Raw genomic sequence first — 25,795 nt, 5'->3', positions numbered from 1 at the left:
GTGCTTTTTAACCACTAAATAGAAGCTGGTCAGTACAAAGGTGCATTGTTTGTTTTATGGTATTACTTCACTTGTTTAGGTATAGATTAATGTTATTTCGAGGCAGATTCTTCCTCCATTCCTATAATAATAATTAAATAATAATTATATTATTTACCTCAAAATGCAAATATTTTTCACTTACGTTCATACAGATTAAAAAGACACATTTACCTGTGGTATATTAACCAGGCTTGTTTTAAAACAACCACACGTGAAGTCAAACTGTGTTCACTCAAAAGGAAAACGAATGTGCATGCTGATGTAGACAGTCTAATAGCGCCCTCTATTGGTCCCTGTAACAAATGAAAAATATTTTAGTTGGTGGGAACCGAGTAATAAGAGTTCTAAACGTAATTTTTGAAAGAAATTTCTCTGGATATGATTTCAGGTTAAGGAGACAGAAAGACTTGTGTTTATGCATCAAAGTAATTAACTTTGAATTACATGCACATTTTATTCCTACCACAGAACTACCAGACCTTCCTGGTCCTGAGCTCCTTGTTAGAGAAGTTAACTGTAGTCTACTCTATGACAATGGAACACCCCACACATCAGTGTATTGTTTTAACTTGTACTTTGGTCTCAGCTTAGAATTGAAGCAGAGAGGACAAAGTTCACAGGGCGCGAAAGAAGGAGGGGGTGAAGAGGAGGATGGTTAAAAAAAAAGAGAAAAATTGACCTTTGAAAGCAAAACAGCAGGTGGAGAGCTAAAACCAGGCAGCTCAGAACATTCAGGAAATTCAAACATAGGAAAATGAATGTATACTTTCTCCTGAGGTGACCATGTCAGGGTGAGGCCTAAGGCTGGTTGTGTGTCAGTTTGAAGTGAGGGAACGCACATGAGAGCAGTGTTGTTTTGCCAGGCAGCAGTGAGCTGAGGCTTAAGACTAATGGAGGGAGGGGAAAGGGCTGGGGCAGCCACAGTGAGATCCAAGCGTCTGACTGCGCTCCAGGAGCAGCTGGTCTGGGCCCTCCTGGAGTCAGGGCTGTCCAGAGAGGTGCTGGTCCAAGCCATGGGGGAGCTGGAGCAAACCAGAGCAGGTGCTGGAGCTGACAGGGGCGATGGAGAGAGTTCCGAGGAGGGTGAAATGGATTTTCATCCACCTATATTCAGAGAACTGGAAAAACTACCGCCAGAGGAAGCGTCCAAATTGAAGAATGAAGTTGACCGATTGTTGCAGTAAGTATCGCATCTTGACAAAGGTACCTTTACCAAGTTGATATGGTCCATTGTGTAAAGTGAATCCTATCTCCTTCTGTATTTGTTCCTTCTCCTCTTCCTTTCCAGAGTGATCTATAACAACCAACATTGCACTCTCTTTTTCCCTCTTTAAGCTACAAAATCCTATACCACCTCCTCCTCATACCTCTCTCTCTCTCTGCAATCTGGCTCCTGAGGTGAATTTAAAGAGGGTTCCTCCTTTGCTAGTTACTAATTACCCACCTCCATCATTATTCTCTAGGCTTTTTCTTAATAAATAAGCAACATAGGGGAAGATTAATGGAGGAGGCCTGGTCATGTGAGAATGTTTGCACAGTGGGTGATAATGATGCAATCAGCTTTAAGCCCAGAGTTTACTTTTAGGATTCTTGCATTTTGTTTGAGGAATTGTAAATGTTCATGTAAAGAGATTGTTTTCTTTCAGATAGTTCAAGCATATAAATAGCAACTTCCAAAAACGGCAGTATTTGCCTGAAAAACGTTTATGTTGGGAAGTTTCTTTCATAATGTTGTGCGTTTATAACCCTCCTGATTTATAGTTAGAAAGCACTAAACCAGGCTTCATAAGGGTTCCATGTCTTTTCCCCTTTACTGAGCTAAAAGGTTTGGACTTTGCTCCTGTGTGCGCTCTCTTATCTCTGTGTCAATAAGCCATTCTTTACTTCCCTCTGAGTTCCCAGACCTCATGCTGAAACAGGGTTCAATCAGATTTCTCATGAAACTAGTATATGTTAGAAAGAAATAGATACTTTACATTTACATCAACTATAAATATTAAGCCAGTGAAGGAACACAAAATATGCTTATTCAGTTCAGGTGTTTGTGTCAAATAGGGAGGACTCCTGGCATGTGGCAAAAATGGTCAAAAGCTACATGCAGCAGCACAACCTACCTCAGCGAGAGGTGGTGGAGTCCACAGGACTCAACCAGTCCCACCTCTCCCAACATCTCAACAAAGGCACGCCCATGAAGAACCAAAAGAGAGCCGCCCTGTACAGCTGGTACGTCAAGAAGCAGTGTGAAATCAGCCAGCGTGAGTAAAACAGCCATTTTTTCATCCCTTTAATGCATGTCCAGGAAGCAAAAGGCACCGTGGCTGTTTCCTTGCAGAATTCACTAATGCTAAACATGGCCTGGCATCTATGGAGGAGCCAGGAGAGGAAAATAAGAAAGGGAGGAGAAACCGGTTCAAGTGGGGTCCAGCTTCCCTGCAGATCCTCTTTCATGCCTATGAACGACAGAAGAACCCCAGCAAGGAGGAAAGAGAGGGACTAGTGGATGAGTGTAACAGGTGAAGTAAGACAAAAAAAACTTAATATTTTAAAAATTATTACAAAAAACGATACTGGGCTCGCAATAAGGATATGATATTATATACTATATTTTTAGAAAATAAAAAATTGTAGTTTGAATTTGACTTTAACTCTGGACATACATGAGTCTGGGGCTCCTTGGCTGCCGTTGTTTCTGCCGGCTTGGCTGCATCTTTGGGACCGGGGCAGCGTTTGGGTTCACAGAAGCGGTTCTTGCACAAACACTGGTACCTTGGGCTGGTCCTAACCTTAGACACGTTGATCCCATATACCAGTTTTAGGTATAACCACTCACTCCTTCCCTCTGTTCACAGCCACCACCATTATACTTAAGCTGGGTGCTGTGTCAACCGCTTAAATCTTTCCACACTTGTCACCAGACTGGCTGAACTGATTGCACAATGCAATATGCACAACTATAATATGATATCTCACTCTCACTTTAAAACAGTCAACTCTTCCCCACCCCTTCCATTTCCTACACTGACTCCATCTTTCCTGTTCCCTTCCCCCTCACCTAGATGTAACACTGCCCATTTTCCTACCCTGACTCCCTCTTCAATGTTCCCTTCCCCATCACCGAGGTGTAACACTGCCCTCTCTTTTTATAACTTCCCTTTAATAAAGTGTTTCTTACCCTTCCTTAGGAGAGGCTATTTATGGTCACAATTATGAAATAAAATATATTTATTCACAATAAAACAGTTCCACCAAAGATAACAACCAACCAACCTGAGGTCCTCTGGTCCACCTCACAACACAGGGCATACTTGGAGGAGCTCACAGTTCCTTATAGAGGATGCTGTGCAGGAGGCCTTTGAAAGGAAAAAGCTCAGTTACTAGGAACTTGCAGCAGAGACTGAACAAAGAGGCTGCAGTGTTGTAATGAAACTGAAAAAGTTTATTTCACCACTGTAATCAAGTTTTAAGGTGTGACTGCAGCATCATATCCCTAATTTACTGAAGATCTGGAACAATGCTGTTTATTTACTTTGTTATTTGCATACAGTTTGTTTTGTTGATACTTTAAATATATATTCATAAACGTGAGACTGAAAGATGTAATGTCATATTATATTTGTACTTTCTGTTCCCAATAAAAAATTACCAAAAAAAAAAGAGGCTGTAGTGTGAAGTAGAAGTTGGATATCGAGGATTTGTTGCAACAATCACTGTAAAGCTGTAGAGGGACCTGGTCATTTAGGCCAGGCCATCAAGGAGATGTCTAGCGCAGCAGAGAAAAGTAGCCAGTGGTTAAGACTGAAGAGGAGAAATCCCTGCTTGTGTCCCAGATAAGGTGCACTGACGAAGAGGGAGGTCGTTCTGGGGTGCCAGAATCCACTGCTGAGCCTACCAGAGACGTCATGGGCTAATCAGCAAAACATTGATAAAAGTAGGAGCCCAGTTAACAACCCCAGTGATGTGTCAGTCCAGCCTTCTTCGACAACAACCAAGTGCTGGAGTCTTCCACAAATACTGGTAGGTATGCGGCCAGGCCGAACCTTGGTTCGGGAAGAACAATGCCCCTGATGTTCACAGTCAATATGCACTTTGGTCGTTTTACCATCCCATCCTGTGTATTACAAATCTGAGAAATAACTATACCCACCTCTCTTAATAAAAGCTGTTACAAGTAGTCCCAGCCTTGCAGTGTATCTGAAAAAGTTGTAGTGCATTAGTGTCACGTGTTAGAGTTCAGGACTCAATTCAGGCCAAAAGTTCCATGACCAGGACTGGGAAGTGCTGGTGGTCAGCTGGGCAGCAGGCAGGATAGAACTGGGTAGCACTGGTCTAGCGGTCTGCCGGGACTAGGGAGCGTGGGTCTGGCTGCCTGCCTGGAAGGACAGACTTGTAGAGCTCTGGCGAGACAGACGAGGAGAACTCTGGCAGGACAGACGCTGGCACTACATTGGTGGCCTGGTACGGGGAGTAGGCACGAGCGGCAACGTGGGCGGTGCAGGAAGAAGGTACTGGCGGCAACGTGGACGGCCAGGTGTGGGCAGCTGGCACTGATGAGATGAGATATTTGTTATTCATCCCACAAAGGGGAAATTTGCATTTCAGTTACATCCCGTCCAAGAAACATGAAAAGACAATCACAACATAGGACAACAGGAGCGGTAGAACTGTGGGTCACCACAAGGGCGCCGCCCCGTATCCTTAGATGAAAAATTGAAAAACAGGAGGAAAGGAGAGGGGATAAAAGGCAGATCGTACACTATGTTTCTTTAGGGGCGCACAGTGTGGGACTAGGAAAAAAAGACTCCTCAACACATAAACCCATGAAAACAATTTCAACAAAACTTGACATAGGACGTATGGTTAGGGGGAGGGGACTTGTGGGGAGAGGTTTGCCACTGTCCGCTGGGGGGCGCATGCGTGCAGCGCCCCTCCAGCAGCCACTGCGTGGGAGGGAGAGGGGATGGGGGCCAAGGAAGGAGTTGAAACAATCTGTTTGCTTCATTCTGTACAGTTCAGCCCAGGCGTAGATGACGTGACATGACCTTGGGTAGATCTGAGTTCAGAATCAAAGTTCCAACAAAGGAGGGGACAGAGCGTCAGTCGACACAACATCCTGGTGAATAGATGAACCATCCTTCAACGGCTGGCTGTGGGGGAGCCGAATGTAGATAAGGAATTTGTTAAAAAAAAAATCGGCTGGTGTGGGGAGCCAGCACATGCGGCAGGGTTAAACTGGCCTGGAAGCTAGGGGACTCTGGAAAACTAGCTTGGAATCTGGTGGACACAGAAGTAATTTCTCCTGCCAGATGTTTGCCTGAGGCCTGGAAAAGCAGCTTCTCAACAGTGGCCAAAATTTTGCTGAAGGGCGGATGAGCTGACACCTGAAGTCTTGATGACAAAGTGTAATATATTCTCCATACCGCCCCAAGCCTTTCTGAAGGATTGGAAGCCTCCACTTGGACTTGGACTTGATTTCATATAGCGCTTTATCACCACACTGAAGCAGTCTCAAAGCGCTTTACATATCAGCTCATTCACCCAATCACTCTCACATTCACACACCAGTGGGACAGGACTGCCATGCAAGGCACTAGTCGACCACTGGGAGCAAGCTAGGGTTCTTAGTTCTTAGTGTCTTGCCCAAGGACACTTCGACACATCTTCTCGATCAGAAGACGACCCACTACCACCTGAGCCACGGTCGCCCTCAAAGGATACTCTCCAGTTCCTCCAAGTCCACTACTGGGTCCATTTGTGGCTGGTTCATTTTGTCACGTGTCAGAGTTGAGAATGAGGACCCAAGCGCAACGAGAGAATCAGGCAGCAGGAACATTCAAAATAGGAGTCCAGAACAAAAACTTACAAAAACTAAAAACCCAAAGGGAGTCACAAGAAAAACAGGGAGCAGGGTACAAAATTGCAGCAGCACACAAGGAGGTTAACAGACAATGATCCATAAATCATTCTGTGTCCAAGCACTCCGCTAAATAGTGAGGGAGGCTTCATTGGAACGGGCCACACCTGGATGCAAAACATGTGGGAGCTAATCACTCACAACCCAAACACACTGACACCAATGGGAGGTGGAGACAAGAGCAGCAATACCTGGGAACATGTCAACACATGAAACTAGAATAAACAAGAGGACCACAAGGGCTAATAATAAAAACCGAGCAGAACCTGACAATGTGTTTATAATGTGTCTGTTCTTCTATTCTCAGGGCAGAGTGTCTCCAGAGAGGAGTGTCTCCTTCCCAGCTTGCCGGCCTGGGCTCCAATCTGGTCACTGAGGTTAGAGTGTACAACTGGTTCGCCAACAGACGTAAAGAGGAGGCCTTCCGTCACAAGCTGGCCCTCGACACACCTTTCACTAACCAGCCTACTTCATCCACCAACCCCACTCTTTCAACCAGCCCTGAGCAGGGTAATACGTTCACAGCAAGGTTGTCTGTGTCTAATCCAGCAATCTGCTCATTATCTAGAAATCTGACTTTTATTGCCCACTAGATGTGAAATACTGTCACCACATCTCATGTGACACTCTGGCCTCAGCTAGAGGAGGTGGAGGAGACAGAGTGGGACAACTAGTGGTGAGCCCAGTCCAACTGGAGCCCAGTCACACACTCCTCGAGAGCCACAACCCCAAATTGGTAAGTGTCGCGGTGAGTCTACTGGAGCAACTGACTAATTGCACTTATTAATGATTTAGAATGCCTTGTTTACCAAACAACCAAATCACTATGGGAATTGATGGGTGAGGTGATAATTCAATATCTGATCTATTGTTTAAAGTGCACTGACAAAAACACTTATAGGAGAGTCTCAAGAGTTAACTGGTACACGTAGAAAAAGTCACATTCCGTCATGTGACCGAATATGACCTCAATAAATGCTTCTCTTCTTTTGACAAAGTAGAAACATACATTATATGTTGGATATTGATTGTTGGGGGAAATGGGAGTAAGCAAGTTTTCAGAAGGTAAATGTGCAATTCAGAGAATCCATCCATCCACCCATTTTCTATTCCTGCTTGTTATTTTCAGGGTAGTGTGCTGTTGCTGTGGCCAACAAGACATCTCAGACTTTAACAATATTCTATTTACATCTATACTCGCCAATTAATTAATAACTAAAGCGATCAAAGAATAGTGTGCATTTATAAACTTATATGGACGTGTCATCTTTCACCTTGTCCTTCAAACATCTTTTCATCTTATTAGGTGTCCAGTGGAGGCCCTTTACCACCAGTAAGCACTCTAACCTCCCTCCACAGTCTATCTGCATGCCCTGCATCATCACAGAGCCTCATTATGGCCTCAGTGCCAAGTGTCATGAGTCTAGGGGAGTCCTCTCTTTTCATTGGTAACATTACAATCCTTCATTTGGTTTTTGTTTCTTCATGGTAATGATAACTCTTAGAACTGATTCAGAGCGTGTTTGTCAGGTTTGGCTTCCACACAGCCTCAAACGGTGCCAGTTATTAACAACATGGGAGGAGGATTCACAACTCTACAGCCAATCTCATTCCAGCAGCAGCTTCATGCTGCATCACAGCAGCCCATATCTCAGCAGCTCCACAGTCACATGGCTGCCAGTCCTTTCATGGCAACCATGGCACAGCTGCCATGTCACAGTAAGGCCATAACAAAATACTAACATGCTTCATATCTCTGTTTTGAAATATCATCTTCTGACATGTTTGTCATCACAGTGTACAACAAGTCAGATTCTCCTCAGTACCCATCACCCAGTCTGCTGTCTCAGGCCATGGTGATTGCTGACAGCAGCAGCCTGGGGACTCTGACCAGCCTTGCAACTGTACGGCAGGTACTGAGTCTGTCACCCCATCTATTTAGGAATCTTCATACTTTATCTTAAAACCAATTAATTTTTTTTTCTATGATTAGATTCTGACAGCAGATCCAGAGGAAGAGACAGATCCACCTTTACAGGAGGAATCCTTACACCTGCAGCCACACACACCAGTGCCAGGTACAGAACTGTAAACACAGGCTTATCACTGGGCATCTTCATTTAGAGATAACTAAAGTTTACAAATTCTCTTGGAGGATTTCTTAGTTTCCAAAAACACGAGATTATTTGTATAGTATGTTCACAGATTTTGAGGTGTGTGTAAATGTGTCGCTGAGCCCCACAGTGGACTGGCAACCTGTCCATCTGCATTGAGTAAGCTTCAGGGGTAGACAGTAGCCTACTGTAATACTTTTTATTTTACTACTAGATTTCATACCAGGAATTGTTTTTCCTTTTCTAAAAGTCATATGGCACTGTGAACTTCACAGAAGGGGACAATCACAGGATGTAAAAGTGTCAATAAATGCATAGTTGGCATGAGCAGGATGTAATTGTTTAAACATTATCTTATGAGAATTAAATTTAAGTTTAATATGCATGTTTACAATTTAAAATTCTTTAAACAGGTAGGTTACTAATGAGATGCTCCTGAAATGGTTTAGTTGTGAACTAGAGAAACAAGGTGACATAACAGACATAGCACTCAAAGAAAATATTTTACTAAAATAGGATTAATATGCAAATGATGAAATGATGAAATGAATAGTAGCATTAATATTGATGGGTTTTTTTCGTACAGGGTTGCTCGGGCTTACTGGAGCCTATCAGTATCCCACTTTTAGAAACATATTTAATTTTTTTTATTGTACTCAGCCACAGAGCACAAATTGTGTAAACAGTGTTAGTGCATTTAAAAGAAGACAGTGGCTATCCGTATGGTCACGTGATAGTCACACAACCTAAACTGGCCAATGACTGACCTAAGACCAAAACTTACCCTAAACCTAACCCTAAAAATTGTTGCGACATTGGGTTATAACCCAACCCTAAATCTAAACCAAACCCTATAAGACACTACGTACGTGTACTTCGGTAACCATACCAATAGCACCGGGGGTTGTCTGTATGGTAACCGTACGAATAGACACTTTCCTAAAAGAAACCACTGTAGCACTGACAGAAATACAAAAACGTTCTGTATCGGTATTAAACTTTTCTTGTTACTAAATCAGGAAATAGATAATTTGAACATGTTTGCTTTTTTTTTTTTTCCAACAGCCTCTTCTGAAAGCCTGGAGCTGTATCCCTCCACTCAGACTTCAGCGAGTCATCAGTCTCACCTCCTCTCACCCTCAACAACAGAAATCATCTCCTACATTCCAACACAAATAGTTTCAACTGCACAGTAAAAGTACTCAAGTAATGATGATGCATCTACTTCAGCTAAAATCAGGATTTGAAGAATGGTTTAGGGACTAAATGGACTGGAGGGATGATTCTGTCTGGTGTGGATTAAAGTTTGTCCAACAGACAACAGAGACAGACACTACAGGAAAGTCACTTCAGAGAATCAGCTGAAAAAAATCAACACTGAATTTTTATTAAAACATTTTGTAATGTTCTTAAACAGTGAATGTTGTCTGGCTTTAAACTTTTTCTTCCTAATTTATTTTTTTCACACTTTGGCTTTTAATAATACAATTAAAAACTTTCCAAGTTTAACCCGTCAGAGGTGATGTGAAAAATGAGTATTCTGGAAATATATACAAAAATAACAGCATTCTTTAAAAAAAAAAAAAATCTCTTAAAAGAAACCCCAATCCTCATTTACTAGAGAAACTCAGTCTGTTGCGTTCTCCTCTGTGATTCTTTTTTGTTTCTTCTTTTTCCGTTTCACTGCTACCTGCTCCAAGATCTCGTTTTCACTGCTTCTTTCAGAATTTTGAGCAGAGCATGGCAAGTTTGTGTCTTGGCACTTGTCATGATCCTGTTTCTTTTTCTTGTCATAACTATTCTCTTTCTTTTTCTTCAGTTTCTTGACTTTTTCTGAGCTGGGTGTGTCTGTAGAGCAAGGACTGTCTGCAATGGGCAGCGACAGTGAAGGTAAAAGATCCTTGATGGAGACCGCTGCTTCCTTCAGCCTCCTTTCCATTTCACTGTCACTGTGGAAAGCAGAGATCAATAATACCAAAACACATTGAAATGAATAGATAATTAAACATGAAAAACCTTGAGCTGGAAGCAGGTCGATGTCTAACAGGAGCAGGAGGGTCCTCTGCTTTTTGTCCTGGGACTGAAGTGGAAAACAGACGAAATCCTACAAAAGACAACCAATGAATAATTAAACATATGAGGCACACAACTTAAGAACAATATTCAATTCAGACCAACTTACCTTCATCATCATCATCACACTCCACATTGAATGGCATTTCAGGCTGCGTCTCTGAAATGCAACTGTGTCAAAAACACTGATTACAGTCAACTCTCTCTAAAGAGGCATTCTGAAACTCAGTTACCTGTCCAAATAATGGCCCAACTTCTTAGCCACATGTGTCCGAAAGCCTTTGGTAACTTGGAGGTCATTACCATCGTGGTCATGATCAGCAACAACGACTCTGATAGATAAAATGACAAGAATCCACTGACGATCACAATTCCCATAAATCATATTATATAAAAGTTAGTTCCCAACCAAGTAATTTAATTGGACAAGAGACATTCCATGAGTGCTGATAGAGTAAAACAGCACTGGGACTTTCAGTCAGTCCAGTGTACAGGCGTTCTAATAACCATTACCCCCACTTTCTGCCGGACTCATAACTGCTCCGAAATTGCTGCGGAACCACAATGCAGCTGATAGATTTCCATTAAAGTGAATGCACCGATTTGTACTGCATGCGAATCTGCTATAGCACAGTTGCGTAAATGCTCCAGAGCCCTCTGCAGCAGACGTTCACTTTTTGGCGGACGCCGGAGCTGTGCTGCAGCAATTCAACAAAAATAAGCCTGTGCGGGACAGGAACAAGTGCATAGACAGAACAAAGTATCCGGTTTATTTTAAAAATAAAATATACCATGTTCAAGGTTACATCCATTTACTGACGCACTTGCTTCATGCTCATAGTTGAGGTATACCCATGATGAAAATTACAGGCCTCTCATCTTTTTAAGTGGGAAAAAGTGCACAACTTTTTTGCTCCACTGTATGTTATGAACAACGAACACCGTGACAAGAATCCCGAGGTCCATTGTTGTACCATTCATCCACGACCATCACCTCATATTGCAGCATGATAATGCACGGCCCCATGTTTCAAGGATCCGTTAACAATTCCTGGAAGCCGAAAACATCCCAGTTCTTGAATGGCCTGCATACTCACCGGACATGTCACCCATTGAGCATGTTTGGGGTGCTCTAGATTGATGTATACAACAGCATGTTCCAGTTCCTGCCAATATCCAGCAAATTCGCACAGCCATTCAGTGGACCAACATTCCACGGGCCACAATCAACAACCTAATCAACTCTATGCAAAGGAGATGTGTTGCACTGCGGCAAATGGTGGTCACGCCATATACTGACTGGCTCATGAAAAATAGGAGCAAAAACAAAGTGTTGCATTTATACTTTTGTTCAGTGTATATTACAAAATACAATATTAATTGATAATCAAAGCAAAAGTATATGCATACACATACATTCATACATACCGACTAGTCTTGGGTGGTATCCAAATTTTGATACCGTCAAAACTCCCCCCTATTTTACCGTGGAATACAGTATTACCATGACTAATTAAAAAATATGACGTAAGGCTCAGGGTGCGTTCACACCAAACGCGACTGTGTGTGCATGTGTGTATGGAGCCGAGTGATTGGGGGGAAAGAGGTCTGATTACTTCTTTTCCTTCTCACTCCGGCCGTACGTATCATTAACAGTGGCGCTTTTACAGTTCAAATGATCAACTTACAGAATAACTAAAGGATGAGTTCACTCAGAATGTAGACTTATTCAAAGAGTTAACCACTCTAATTTTGCCCCGGGAAGTTGAGGAAACCTTCACCGCAGCCCTCAAAGCGGAAAGGAGGGGCTGCAGCCTCGGCTAAACAGACAGTGAAGGACGGGGAAGTAGTCACTTGAAAAGTTCAAATTTTTTAACTCTGAGTGACCTCGTCGCTCAAATCACATCGCTTGAGGGGAGATAACTTGAAGTCGCGTCATTTACATTAATTTTAATGTAATCTGGTCACTTCAGCAGAGGCGAGAGAGACTTTCGCCTCCGCGCTGTCACATAACGACAACCCATTCAATGCATAAGTGCTCCTGGACGTAGAATCGTGTTTAGGCATTAAATAAATTATATTCAATGTTTAATCTTTATCTCCTATATAAGTACATTGCATTTGTTTTAAATGACAGTATTGAAACTGATACTGTTGCTATTTTTATGACCCTGCGGTATACGGTATTACCATCGAAGCCTGATACCTACATACATATTCTTAATATTGACGGACAGAATAATGTTTCAGGGAAAATAAATTGTATTGAGTATAAATGAAATAAATTACAGAAAATACACTTTATTGCTCCCTTTCATACACACCTCTGTAGCCCAGAATCCTGTATGTACCTTAAAAAAAAAAAAACAGAATTTACACATTTCTCCAATATTTCAATTAATCTGGTAATGCATTTCATAGCTTCATAGTGTTGAAGATAGGTTGTTTCCAATTTAGATCACCTCTGAGGACAGCCCCTTTCTTTCCACCAGGTTCATGAATTTTAGTGCCTTTGATATTATAATTAATGCATTTGTAGGTAAAAAAAAAAAAAAAAAAAAAAGAATCAACATTGTGCACCATTCTCATTGCACATTGTGCAAACTGTCTGTAGTGTAGTTCAAGCATGTCCCAATACTTCAACACAATAAGTTAAATGCGGTAGCATCAGTGTGCAGTAGATGATATTCATTAAGGGTGGGATTAAAAAAATTCAATTTTATAATTTACTGCGATTTTTTGGGTGGCGATTTTAAAAATCGATTCTCCGTCCCATTTGTTTTTTTATTACATTTTTCACATTATTGTGAATGACCACTGGGTAGCGGTAATGCACCAACGAGTGATTGCGAACTCACACACCCTGCCCATTTAGCGTACTGCCCTGATGACTTAGGCAAGCCCAGCTACGCCAAGAACATAAGTATCTTTCCCGCTGGCAGTTCTACCAACGACTTGTTCAGATCATAGAGGTTAGTACAAAACCATGATATATTTCAACTCAAATATCTAGTTAAATGGCGTCTCAGCTTTCCTTGACGACGCAACTGCTATTCACAAAGAGAGCTTTGCAAGACCTGCAGCTGTCAATCAGTCATATATGACATAAAATCCCGTTTTTCAGCCTCACTCACAGAGCAGTTCTGTTCAAGTTCTCACAAAATGAGCACTTGAACAGAATGTAGGGTGATAACTAAAAACAGCAGAGTTTAAGTTAGTAAAAAAATTATGTGACGAGTATTTAAACTTTACAGTTTGACCGACATCCCATCTGTTATCATTGAAGAGGTGGGATTTATGACCTATACTGCAGCCAGTCAGCAGGGGGAGCTCCAAAAATAAAAGCTTCACTTCCCCGGGAGCTTGTCCCGTCTATTCTTTTTACAGTCTACGATCTTGACAAGTAGCGTATTGTGTTGACACAACAAACATTACTGCTCATCTAGTCCGTCATTATCCGGACATAAAGCTAGAGCAAGCAAGACACCCAGTAGCAGACTAATGGACCCTGGATAAGATATTGAATAAACCTATCCAGGTAATTAAGCCAATCAAGGTGTCTACGTGCGTTATGTCAAATGAGACGGATTCAACCCACATGCACAGCTCCTCCACGCTACACATGCACGCCAAAACATTGACCATCAGCATTTCTAATATTTACCAGTTTTAGATGGGACAAAATGTGTTACATTTAATTAGATTTTACGAGAATCGTCCACTCCTTTTCCTGCGAGGGCGGTGAGAGCAGCTGTGTGCATACGAGGTAAATAAAACTCTGACAGACCTCAGAACTCTATCCAGACTTCTGCTCAGACTGATGTTTAACTATTTTGACACTGTGTACAACGTAAAGCCACAGTTTGATCCACTACAGAATAAGAATGTGAACGACGATATATCGCACAATGTATCGACAAAACCATTTTTACCGGTAAGAATACAGTATGTAATCCCACAATAGAAACAATAAACGCTAATGTCGGAAATTAGCGAGGGCCACTTGATCCCCAATTAGCCAAGAATGCACCTAAAACCTTGTTCTAGTTTGTTTATTATTCTCTTGAGCAGAGTACTGTTCATGAAAGCTCCACCGCCGCAGAGCCTCTGGGGTGTGTGCCACCGCTTCTCCCGCCCCTCGTCCCTCACCCCTCACACACACAGAAGGCGGTGCTCGCAGCAACGATTATGAACTGGAAACTCACTTAAAGCTAACTATGCTAAGCTAACCCACCGACACACAGAATGGGCTAAGAGCTAATACTAACCACTCCATGGAAGGAATAGACCAAGTAAAAAGAATAAATGTTAGCATAAATACTAATGCCACTATTCATCCATTCCAACTAGTGAAACAATATTTTTTTCATTACATTTCACGTGTTCACAAGACAAAGCTGGTCCCATTAGACTAATGTATTGAGATTATTACAACAAAATATATTGAATGATTTAATCAAGCTTGATGTGGTTTAATCAGAGACTTAATTATCAACCAAAACTTTATGTAACTCATTATAAGATAAAATAAACAAGATTCAGCATCAGGAAAAACACTAATGGAGCTATTTTTGCTTTGATGTTTTTTTTTTTTTAGAAACAAAAATGTCATTTTAAATGAGAAAATAAATGAATCACTTACATTAACACAAATAGAGTGATCCACATGCACTAATATATTCCATAAAATATCAGAACTCTTGGAGTCAGCAGCTATTGTAGCCTTTTTTTAATGTGTCTAGTGTTGATGTATTCAAATATATTTGTGTTTGTAAGGAACCTGTTTACACTTTAAGTTGGGAATTGTTTTATTTATTTATAGTTTTTGTTTATCATGATGTTTATCGTTATCATGATAAACACTAGAAATTATCGGGGTATATCGCCCATCCCTACTACAGAGTAAATATCAAGAGAAACATTGATGACAGATGACAACTAATGCGTGCTGATCATTTCTGAATGTAGAAAAATGTGGCCGAACCTCACACTGTAATATATTGTGACTTCTCTTTGTAGTGTACCCAAAAATAAGGATTCAAATCAAATCGGAAGAAAAGGGTATCATCCCAGCCGTAAAATTCATAGACCTGAAGGTTAATAAGTGTCTTTCTTTGTTCACCACCCTAATACGTCTTACGATTTCAGATCGTTACTTGATTCACTTGAGGTTTCCAGTTAAATTTGTGGTCAACTGAATTAACACATCTAGAAAGTTATTTTCATATACTCTTTCAATGTCCACGAGTATATGTGGAACCATTTGTGTTGGTGGAGCCAAATAAATTATTAAATAAATAAACAAATCAATCTCTTGCAGTTTATTACTTCACAAACATGTAGAATTGTTGTGTAAATGCAATATCCTAGAGAGGGATTGCTGTTGTGCTGAATATCAGCAATGGTGTTACTATCTGCAGCACTCAGCACTGATATTCAACACAACAGCACTCCCTCATGTGATATTGCTTCAAAAATGCACATACTCACTAGTCTTCAAGCTATGTAACAAATATACCGCAATATTCCAACTCTGGAAAGTATGTGATAATGTCAACAGTGCAAAGACGCGTGCACTGCAGATATTTGTCACTGAACTTACAGTAACATGCAGTAATCAGATTATATGGCAACCTGGTTAAAAGTATGTGATTTAATTGCTTCTATCAGATTAAATTGACCCAATCCGACCAAAATAAACACTTTGATGTTCACATAAGTGGAACACTCTCGTTTCTAAATTAGAATTAACTTAATGTTATTGACCAAACACTAAAAGTGCTTTTGTTACTGCATCTATTCCTGCTCTAGGCTTATTGAGTTTTAAGTTACAACGGAGGGTTTGGGTCAGGTCCACACACCTCACGTTTTTCTTTGCGACCCGGCACCAAGTGTGACTAAAAGTTGGAGAATAGCACTCACCGCTTAGAGTCTTTCATGTCACTGTCTCCACCTACAACAGATAACCACATTAATTAATACACCCGTTGAATAAAGATGCACCGGCACACAAAGGCATCACCGTTCACACCGCAAGTTCCTATACACATATATTCCATGGGCGAAGACCAGATTTTTCACTTATCAGTACCACCTAAGGAGGCAAATTCTAGTCAAGTGTTTTGAAAGGGACTATATCTCAAGAACGTATTTTTATGTGACAGCCATTTTAGAGTGAAAAATGACGAATGTACTAACTCGAAACCACCAAAGCTGAGAGCAAAAAGCTATATTTGAAAATACTTGATTAAATAATACAACTGATCAAGAAAACAGAATAAATATTTGTTATTAACAAATCATAGGGCAGGATTTGTGAAAAAAACAAAACAATTTTGAGTCTTTTGATTCTAACGGTTGATGAAGCGCTCAATCTCCCTATTATCTTGAACAGCGTGTGTGATACATTTTGTACTGCTGTTCTGGGTCGGATTTCCCCACGCAGTTCTGCAGACGTGAAGTCAAATAATGCTGATGTTGACGTCAAATGATGCTGGTGCGCATTCTCAACGGCTTGGAGACGTGTCCCAATACCTCGGAAATAAATAATGAAAAGACGACGACTTGGAGAGTGAAAGAAGACAAGGACAGGGGACTAAACTACTGTTTGGTTCTACTGATGAATGCAGAAGCATGTGCGCAGGTCTTACAGTAAACAGTCACATGAACGGTGAGCAAATAAATAACCGTGTCACAGTTGGAGTGCAGATCAGGCCGCATTTTCTCGTCTGAGTCCGACCCAACAGAGTTTTTTTTCTCAAAGAAATAACATAAGTATGTTTGTTTTAGTGGTAAGCACCAATTTTATTAACTCATTCAGTGCCAGCCATTTTCAGATTTTCTACCCCCCTCAGTGCCAGCCGTTTTGGAGCATTTTGACTGACTAAAGACCCACAGAATATTTTCTACTATGACTATCTGAAGTCTGACACCAGATTCTGAAAGATTGAAGCCTCTACTTTCCTCAAAAAAAATTATAATTTGTTTCTGGCTCATTTTGTTCTTTTGTAATCAGCCGTTGAATAGAGCAAGTTTTACACAAATCTTCAGTTTCAGAGCAAAAAGCTGAGAAAACAGAATTTTTCCAAAAAAAAAAAAAAAAAAAAAAAAAAAAAAAACCCTGCCAGTGACTTTAAAGCTATTTTTTTTTTTGCTTTAGTGGCATCTGAAAATTGTTTCCTTATATACTGTATATAAAAAACTATTATTATGCTATCTGGGTCAGAGTTGAATGGATTTCTTACTGTATTTTGACATTCCTCCAAGTTTCTCTCCCATCAGTCTGTACACGCAACTTTCTCTTCCTCCCGGACATGCAGAGTGTTACTGCGTTCCCCGTTTTTTTTTTTTTTCATCGTTTTATCTCACCATCTGTCTTGTAAGCGCCTTTCTTCCTCTCCCTCTGAGCTCTGCTGAGCATGAATGATCTCCCATCCAAAGGTGCGCTGCTACCTCCTACATGTCACCTATTATTTTGCTATCTGGCTCACAGGCTGGGGGTATTTTGTACCATCAGTGGCTAAAGGTGCACTGCTGCCATCTTCAGGGCACAGTTGGTCACTACATGACATTACAGCTTAGATATTGATGAGGGACCTCCGCCAGGGTGTTTTCTAGTAATCCCCGTGAAAAAACGCAAATGACAAGTTATCTCGTCAATGGCACTGAGTGAGTTAAGGAAACAACCAATTCTTTAATATAGCCTCCATACTCTCCCAACAAGATATATCTCATGACAAGACAGCGCATCCGTTGTTTGTGTTGGAAACACAGAAAATGACAACAACAACAACAACTTGGAACAGCCTCAGTGAGGCGTATCCACAAAGCCAATCCTTCCATTCACTGTAGAAAATACAAAAAATGTTCTGACCTTACCTTTGCTGAAGGTCTGGTAGCTCAGATGTTGGTCTCCCATCTTTTAAAAGCTGTCGTTTTTCCTCAAAAAAAAGTTTCTTTATTGTGTCTAGCGCTGTCATCCTGACTGTAGTGTGATCCCGCCCACTAGCTAGAGAATGTAGCAACAGTAGTCACGTGATGTGACTGTGAACTTACGTATAGCATTTAGCATAGCACGGTTACGTTGCCTTTGGACGTAAATGGTTGTCATCTTGGGGAACTGACTGCGCATGTGCAAACATAAAAACACACTATGGGAACAGAGGCAGAGCAGCAACATGCCTTTGAGAAGGGGTGTGGCCTCTTCCTGCCTTACAGCGGTTAGGAATAATGATGTTTAGCGATTTTGACTATGAAAAGCACAAAATGCTGACACTTTCAAACCTATAGGTATTGTAGGCTATCGGAAATTGAAAAATAAATCATTTATAAATATATTACATTTAAAACAAATAATCAAAATATCAATTCACCCTTGGGTAGGCACTGCCTACCTTGCCTACCCTGACTGCACGTCACTGTATAAAGCTATATAATATATAGCTAGCTCTGTTGGAGAAGAACTGTGTGGGAGCCTTGTAGGCCTACATTCTTCAGGCTGTGACCTATTTGTTGTGGGAAAGTAATAATAATTAATAATAATAACAACAATGGCTTACATTTATATTAGGCTTTTTTCAAGGGGACTCAAAGCAAGTACAGAAGCCATTATTCATTCACACCAGTCATTCACAACAGTCATACCGGTGGGGCATACTGATGGAATCATGGCTGCCATTTTACGCCTACGGCCCCTCTGTCAATCACCTACATTCATGCACAATTCATAGCCATTCATACGAGGCAATGTGGGTAAAGTGCCTTGAATGCATAAAATTCACAGAATGTGGATGAAACGCCATCATTGTGAGGGGGACAACTCAATAGGTGCGACGCTCACCCCCCTCCCGTCCTGGCTGCTTCAAACACTAAACCACCCGAAACACAGTCTAAACTGCCAAAAACTACAGCAGCATACATATCCATGCATAGCCATGCATGCTGATGAATAGTTGACTTAACTGGCGTACCGTAGTTTTGTATGAAGTAAAGATTGACAATGACTTGAAATATTTGCAAAATGTTTTCAGGTTTTAGTGACTATTAAGTTTTTCTGCAACAAGCAGTGGCTGAAATAACAGCTAATTTATTTTATATAATTTGAAAAGAAAACAATTTCTTTTTAAATAACACCAAAGCAAAACAACAGGTTACATGTATTCTGTCTTTTTAACATCTGCATTGCTTCACCCCATGGAATTAAATTCAGAGGGTCCAGCTCTTATAGTGGGGTCTCCTAACCCTTTTCCCCTGGTCAGGGGTCTGCAACCTTTCCTCTCAAAGGAGCCATTTTGCCTCATTTCACCTGGATTAAAGTCCTCCTAGAGACGAAAAAATACCTTCTCAATGAAGACAATACAGTGAATTAAATTCTATAAAGTTAAAATTATATAGAATAACGTTTGATTTATTTTAATTTGATTTATATTGATCATGTAAATGGCAACTTAAAAACAGTTTAAAATAAAATAAATTGACATCAATACATCTTCAAATTCTTATGCATCTCAGTTTACATGAACATAATGTTAGTTTTTTAGTTAATGTATTTGAAAGGCTACAAAAAGTAACTTGAGTTTGATAACACACGATCATGTGGTCATCACATGCTAATTACTCATTTCTTGCCACACATAAAACATGCATATTTAACCAGCACATTGGCGGTTAAATTAATCTGTTCCCACACAATTAAAATCTCTAATTTCTTTCAGAATAGTGTTTTTGTTGGTTTAGTTATTTTACCAGGGATTTAAAACTTAAGGTTAGCCACAGGTGCAGGAAAGTTGATGGTCTATAGATGTTGCAGGAGGTGAAGTAGGGAAGGTGCTGAGTCCATTGCACAACGTGATTTATTTTAGGTTACCAAATTGTTATATTTTGATTTTATTTGTCATTAATCATTAATAGCCTCTGTAAAAAAAAAAACCCAACTGTTTATTTCAATAGTTTTTAAAGCTATAGGGAGCCATTGCTAAAGAGTCAAAGGGCCACATTAGAACCACAGCTGAACATCTGGCCTGGCATCATGGTCCATTAGTTCTGGACCCTCCATGCTGATTTTGATGAGCGTGTACGCTCTATCACTGAACTCGGCACTGTCTTCCTTTTAACTGCTGCCCTCAATGTGAGCCTGCACTCAGTGAATAGCTTGTTATGCCTGGCTCTGTTCGCGGACCGCACCCACTCCAAAGGAGCACATTAGTGTTTATACTCAATGCATTCACTGTTGCAATACCCGCAGCCAAGATGCGTGAGCGCGCACCATCTCCTCAGCTGCAGCGCGGAGTGAGAGAGAGAAGTGCACTCTGTGGGAGGTGACGAAGCGCTCAGCCGCTCCGTCCAAAATAATGTCACCCATACTCACTCGCACGCGACCAGATAAAATTTTCACTCGCACACACTGAAAATATACTTACATATGCGACCATTTTGGTTGCAGTCTCGAGCCCTGATGCTCTGTTAAAAGCATAATAGTGCAGCCCTTCTCTCGCTCTATGTGCACAAACCTCAGCAGCAGCAGCAACAACACAGTGTCACTTACAGCAGCCCACATGGAGGCTGCTGCACGCACATGAACAACATATGCACCACAGAGTTCTAGTCTAACAATTACAAACCAAACATAATGTAAATTAAGCAGCAGTAATTACCTTTCAAGCAGAAAAGTCACCAATTCCATGTTCGACTCCTCCAGACCATACACTGCAAAAAAGACGGCGCTCTAGCTCCGGGAAAGGGGCAGGGACTGTGAGCAACAGCTGTCAGACAGTCCATCAAACACAATTGTTCTTTTTGCTCAGTCGTGGTGCATTTTAGCAATCTTCCAAAGGCTGCAGGAGCAGCAGGGGGGACTCAATGAGCCTGTTTTTTTTTTGTTTTTTTCAAACAAACTACTAGTTTCATGTAAAGCTGTCCTTACATAGTGACAGTTACTTTTATAAGAGTTGCAGACTGCACCTTTAATACTGCTCTCCTACATCTTTATAAAATATAATAATTAAAAAGGAGCAATCAGTACAACTTATGTAACCCTCTTTTCTTGTTCACCACACCAGTCCTTCTGGGGTTGAGTAAAAACGGGCTAGAATATTCTCCATATATTCTCTTTATTTCCTCCACTCGGGAACACATCAACACGACAATACAGTTCAACATAAAAGTCACTCTTACTTTCTCTACTTCACCTCACAGTCCGTTCTGTGTTACTCTTAAACCTGTCCCCCTGAAAATGGGGTAAGTAGGAACCACAGTCTACAACAAATAAATTAAATTGTGCACGTATGAACATAATAACATAAAATAACAGTCACAGTAATATCTACCTTTTAATTGTATCTTACTCATTATTTTAAATTACATTTTTATTTTTGACACATTTTTGTTTAATTATGATTTTCTTTTTTATTAGTATTTTGTTTGTTTCCTCACAGGAGTTAAAAACTAATATTTTCTGGGAAAAAAAAGATTCATATTTCTAAAAAAAAACAGAATTGTAAAAATTAATGCTGAAAACATGGGATTTGGAAAAAAAAATGAAATGGATTTTATAGGGCACTAGATATGTGTCAGTATCCATTCAATAAAGTAACCAAACAAATGTATCTATTAAAAAAAAATTGCTGCAGCGGTCTCTCCCACCAGGCTACTCTCTCACTCTCCCACACAACATGCACACTCGACCACCAACTTATCAGCAGCAGCATTTACAATACAGTGAACTCACAGCAGCCCAAACAACCCGCTGGATCAGCCGAAACACGGAGACTGCTTGGACACGCACGTACAAACAAGCTGTAGCCAGCAGCCAATAGGATCGCACAGCTAGGCAGTGTAACCACCTGGCCATGCTGGCATGGCAAAAAAACCCCAAAAAAAACACAAGCACATTACGCTTATGTAGAAAAGGTTCGGTGTCATGGGCCATTTCTCAATCTGTGTACTTGTGCGGACTTGTGTGCTCGTGGACTCATGAAACGTCATCACGCGCAGCCCAAGTCCTGTTCTAATTTAAAGTTCACTTCTCAGCAAGTCTGCTGTAAATCCCCGGATAATAACTTGCCAGGCCCATTTTACTGAGCATGCATCAGAGGAGACTTGTGCGTAATCCATCAGCCTTATTTCCCAGCATGCACTTCGAAAAAGCGCATGATTTCAAAGATGACGACGGAGAAGGATAAGCTGCACATGTGTAAGTTACAAAAAATACATTGACCAGTAGGGATGTAACGATTAATCGTAAGGCAGTTAAAAATCGAATCATAGGTATCACGATTGACATCGATACTTTGAAAATTGATTCGCAGTACTTTTTTTAAACAGCAGAGGGCGCTATATATTTATCCCTTCTCTTGTCCAGCAGTGTACGCGGCGGGCGTAATCTGTCAATACTGTCTTTCTGGCCGCCTTCTACTTTTTAACATGTTCATAAATGATTCCTTACACCTTTAGCACCAAAACATATCTGTAACATTACTGAATATCTGTAAAAGTCACGTTTTTCTATTAGCTCTGTCTGCTAGCATAGCATCTCTTCTTCACTGCAAGATATCGGCATGCTAACCAACCACTGGGTTACCAGCGCCCTCTGCTGGTCCAAACAAATATCTGACCTAAATGCAGTGAAATGACTGTTTTTTTTTTTTTTTAAGTCCAATTGTTAAGGCACAAAATACATTTTCAGTTGCACTTTTAAAAAGAACTATTATGCAGTTTTGCATTGTTTACTATAGAACCAGAATTTAAATTAATAGGCTTATTCTTCATTTGTATTATTCCTTTATTTATTTCATTCAGGATTTATTTTTAGTTAAATTACATTGTTTTGAATAGTTTTTTTCCCCCAAAAAAATAAAGGAATATTTTTCAGTCATCATTTGCCTACATTCCCATTTTGTAAAATAAATCGTGAGAAAATCGTATCAAGAATCCAGTATCGTGAATCGAATCGTATCGGGAGTTGAGTGAATTGTTACATCCCTATTGACCAGCATATTGAGCATATTGAACATAATAATAATAATAATAATAATAATAATAATAATAATAATAATAATAATAATAATAATAATAATAATGCATTAGATTAAGAAAATATTTTCAGGACAGAATTTTGTTTTTCTTTAAAAATGTAATACCTAAACATGTAATTATTGAGAATTACAAAACCTTATTCAAAACAAAGAATTACTTTTGTTATTTTTTTAATAAATATTATTAAGAATATTATTCTTGTTGTTTGTGGGCCTAAAGTATTTCCAAAATGTATCCTGAATTACTTAATAGTTGTTTTGTTTTTTTTTTGTTTTTTTAACAATTATTGTGAATTCAATACCTAAAAAATCTAATTATTAAGTAAGAATTTAAATACCTTATTTTGATATTAAATATTTTATTATTGTTGTTATACATTAAATGTTAATAAAAATCTGTTCAGAATTTTGTTATTTATCATCAAATGTTTTATTGGTTTACAAAATAATTAACATTTACAACAATGACATCTACTCAATGATACATATTACTTTCTTTGATGTCTAAAGTGGAGCGCACATACTCCACACAACAATGTCAGGAACTCTGCTTTGTCCCAAAACAACGAATATGTGAAATCCGCGCTTACGCACTCTGCAAGTACGTTCTTCAAGTCCGCTCCCACGAGTCCGTACTCAGGAGTTCACAAGTACGGAGTATGCATACTAAGAATTGAGAAACGGCCATGGTCTGAGTTCACAACGTACTGAGATTGTATTTGATACGAAAAAAAGAATTTTTGCTAAAAAAATTAATTCATTTTTGTTTTCAAAGTGAACGGACACGTGTTTTATTTGTTTATTGGATTACGTTAGGGTTATAATCTCAGTACGGAGGTAAACTCAGACGTGACACAGGAAAACGCGGAAACCGTACCCATAGTCCCAAAGCTATTGTTACGTTTCCGTATCAATAAATACTTTGTTAAAACATAGCCAGTTAAACGTTTTTGTAACTTGATAAATTGTTCATATATTCTCAAATTATAATCAAAGACGTCCCAACTTTATACTTGTTTAAGAATAAGACTTTTGAAGTGAGTTTTGTGATATTCATGTTTACTAAAATAAATGATATATATTAAATTAACGCAGATGTCATTTTCATAGATGGTAAAATACAATCAGGCTAAAAGCCATCTAGGATGTTCTAAGATAGTTAATGAGTTATAGAACTGAATTACTTAAGTTAACAATAAAGATGTATTCAGTTTCATGATCAGTTGTATTTTTATTTGATCATCTGTTCAAATGTAGTTTTTTGCTCTCAGCTTTGGTGCTTTCGAGTTAGTACATTCATCATTTTTCTGTGACTAAGCTGCCACTCTGAAATGACTATCACATCAAAATATGTTCTTGGGATATAGTCTTTTTCAAAAAACGTAACTACAATTTGGCACCTTAGATGGTACCGATATCTGCTCTGGCCAATGGAATAATATGGGCTTCGATTAGACACTTCTGCTATACATGTCAGAAAAAACTAGCCCATGTGAACTTCCCATTTTTCTGTGCATGTAGGACTGTCCCTGCCAACGTCACCTGTGGGTTTAGGGATGTGAAGCTCCCAGACGGCCTCCTTACACTTCTGTAGGTCCTCATCATCATTGCTACTGCTGCTGCTGCTGCTGTTGATAGAGTTTTTAGAAACACGGACCGACTTCACAGCACGGGCCGCCATGACGAACCACGTGCCACTGTGCAATCTCTTTTTGGATACAGCCTGCTGGGTAATGTAGTCTTTTGTTCCCCAGTACCGCAATGACGGAAAGGGTCTGTCTGCAGACCTTACGGAACGCCCCAATACGTCATTGGCGTGGAGTTTAAGCAAAAAAAAAAAAAAAAAAAAAATTAACGTACATAGAAATTAGGAGAAAAACAAAAACAAAAAAGGGAATATATTGTCATCATGGTTAACAAATCAGACAAGGGGTTACAATATGTTTTGTTCACATAAGAGAGAGCACAATTTATCCGTTTGAGCAGGGTTTACCCTTTTTATACATTTTTGTAAGTGAAAGTACTTTTTTTTTCATTGCTGATAAAAATATAATTTATTTATCTTTTTAATTCTGGACTAAGAGTCTGTAATAAAGGTTGATGATGATGAATGGGGGATCTTGCAATGCAGGGTTTATGTTCATACAATTTGATATAATAATGGTATTATTAACCAAAAATTCACTTTCTTCATTATTTAGGAAAATTCCAATCTGTATGGTTCAAATGTATTCACTTAGAGAACAGTTACCCATATCAAGTGTATATTGTTGAAATATTTTTTTTTTAATAAAGTAATTTGAAGGCTAAATTTAGTATTTTAAAGCATCTCTTTATATTTCAGAGGTATTGGAAATATAATGAATTTAGACCAAGCAACAATGTTGATTACAACCTTTTAGGCTTTGTTTTCTCCTCTTTGAACCAGGATAGTATAGACTGAATTAACCAAATAATTGTTACACCTAGTGTGGGAAAAGTACATGGTGAAATTCATCCAAATAGAATAAATTCAATAAATGAACAATTAACAAATTGTTCCAAAAAGGTCCATGGTTCTGCTGTATATATATATATATATATATATATATATATATATATATATATATATATATATATATATA

At 39.6% G+C, this 25,795-nt stretch overlaps 2 protein-coding genes across 5 annotated transcripts; one reads left to right on the top strand and one right to left on the bottom strand.

The window, feature by feature from the left end:
- Nucleotides 1-708: 708 nt before the first annotated feature.
- hnf1a (HNF1 homeobox a) lies at nucleotides 709-9,488 on the top strand. The gene is given in 10 exon segments (XM_028458251.1): nucleotides 709-1,222; nucleotides 2,098-2,297; nucleotides 2,375-2,555; nucleotides 6,261-6,463; nucleotides 6,547-6,689; nucleotides 7,260-7,401; nucleotides 7,484-7,672; nucleotides 7,751-7,866; nucleotides 7,947-8,031; nucleotides 9,133-9,488. Coding segments are annotated over 10 exon segments (1,731 nt in total). The 5' UTR covers nucleotides 709-881; the 3' UTR covers nucleotides 9,264-9,488.
- c9h12orf43 (chromosome 9 C12orf43 homolog) lies at nucleotides 9,434-24,859 on the bottom strand. Of its 4 annotated transcripts, XM_028458262.1 has the most exons (7): nucleotides 24,714-24,859; nucleotides 16,063-16,093; nucleotides 12,465-12,491; nucleotides 10,374-10,472; nucleotides 10,250-10,311; nucleotides 10,084-10,171; nucleotides 9,434-10,016 (listed from the first exon to the last, which is right to left on the bottom strand). In XM_028458262.1, the coding sequence occupies exons 1-7, from the start codon at nucleotides 24,850-24,852 to the stop codon at nucleotides 9,695-9,697; spliced, it is 768 nt and encodes a 255-aa protein (XP_028314063.1). In that variant the 5' UTR covers nucleotides 24,853-24,859; the 3' UTR covers nucleotides 9,434-9,694. The 4 variants fall into 4 exon arrangements, with proteins under 4 accessions (XP_028314063.1, XP_028314064.1, XP_028314065.1 ...); XM_028458263.1 differs by lacking the exon at nucleotides 12,465-12,491; XM_028458264.1 differs by lacking the exons at nucleotides 12,465-12,491; nucleotides 16,063-16,093 and having other exon boundaries at nucleotides 10,250-10,300.
- Between the last annotated feature and the right edge of the window lie 936 nt (nucleotides 24,860-25,795).

The sequence above is a fragment of the Gouania willdenowi genome, chromosome 9, assembly GCF_900634775.1.
Source record: "Gouania willdenowi chromosome 9, fGouWil2.1, whole genome shotgun sequence".
Taxonomy (NCBI): domain Eukaryota; kingdom Metazoa; phylum Chordata; class Actinopteri; order Blenniiformes; family Gobiesocidae; genus Gouania; species Gouania willdenowi.
Note: the sequence above shows the minus strand (reverse complement) of the source record. Positions and strands in the feature narration are given on the sequence as shown.

Coding starts and splice junctions, on each gene's coding strand:
- c9h12orf43 (XM_028458262.1), bottom strand. CDS start 24,852: ATGGCGGCCCGTGCTGTGAAGTCGGTCCGTGTTTCTAAAAACTCTATC. Junction 16,094..24,713: donor TCACATCCCTAAACCCACAG/GTGACGTTGGCA, acceptor TATCTGTTGTAG/GTGGAGACAGTGACATGAAA. Junction 10,473..12,464: donor CAGGATTCTGGGCTACAGAG/GTGTGTATGAAA, acceptor TTTATCTATCAG/AGTCGTTGTTGCTGATCATG.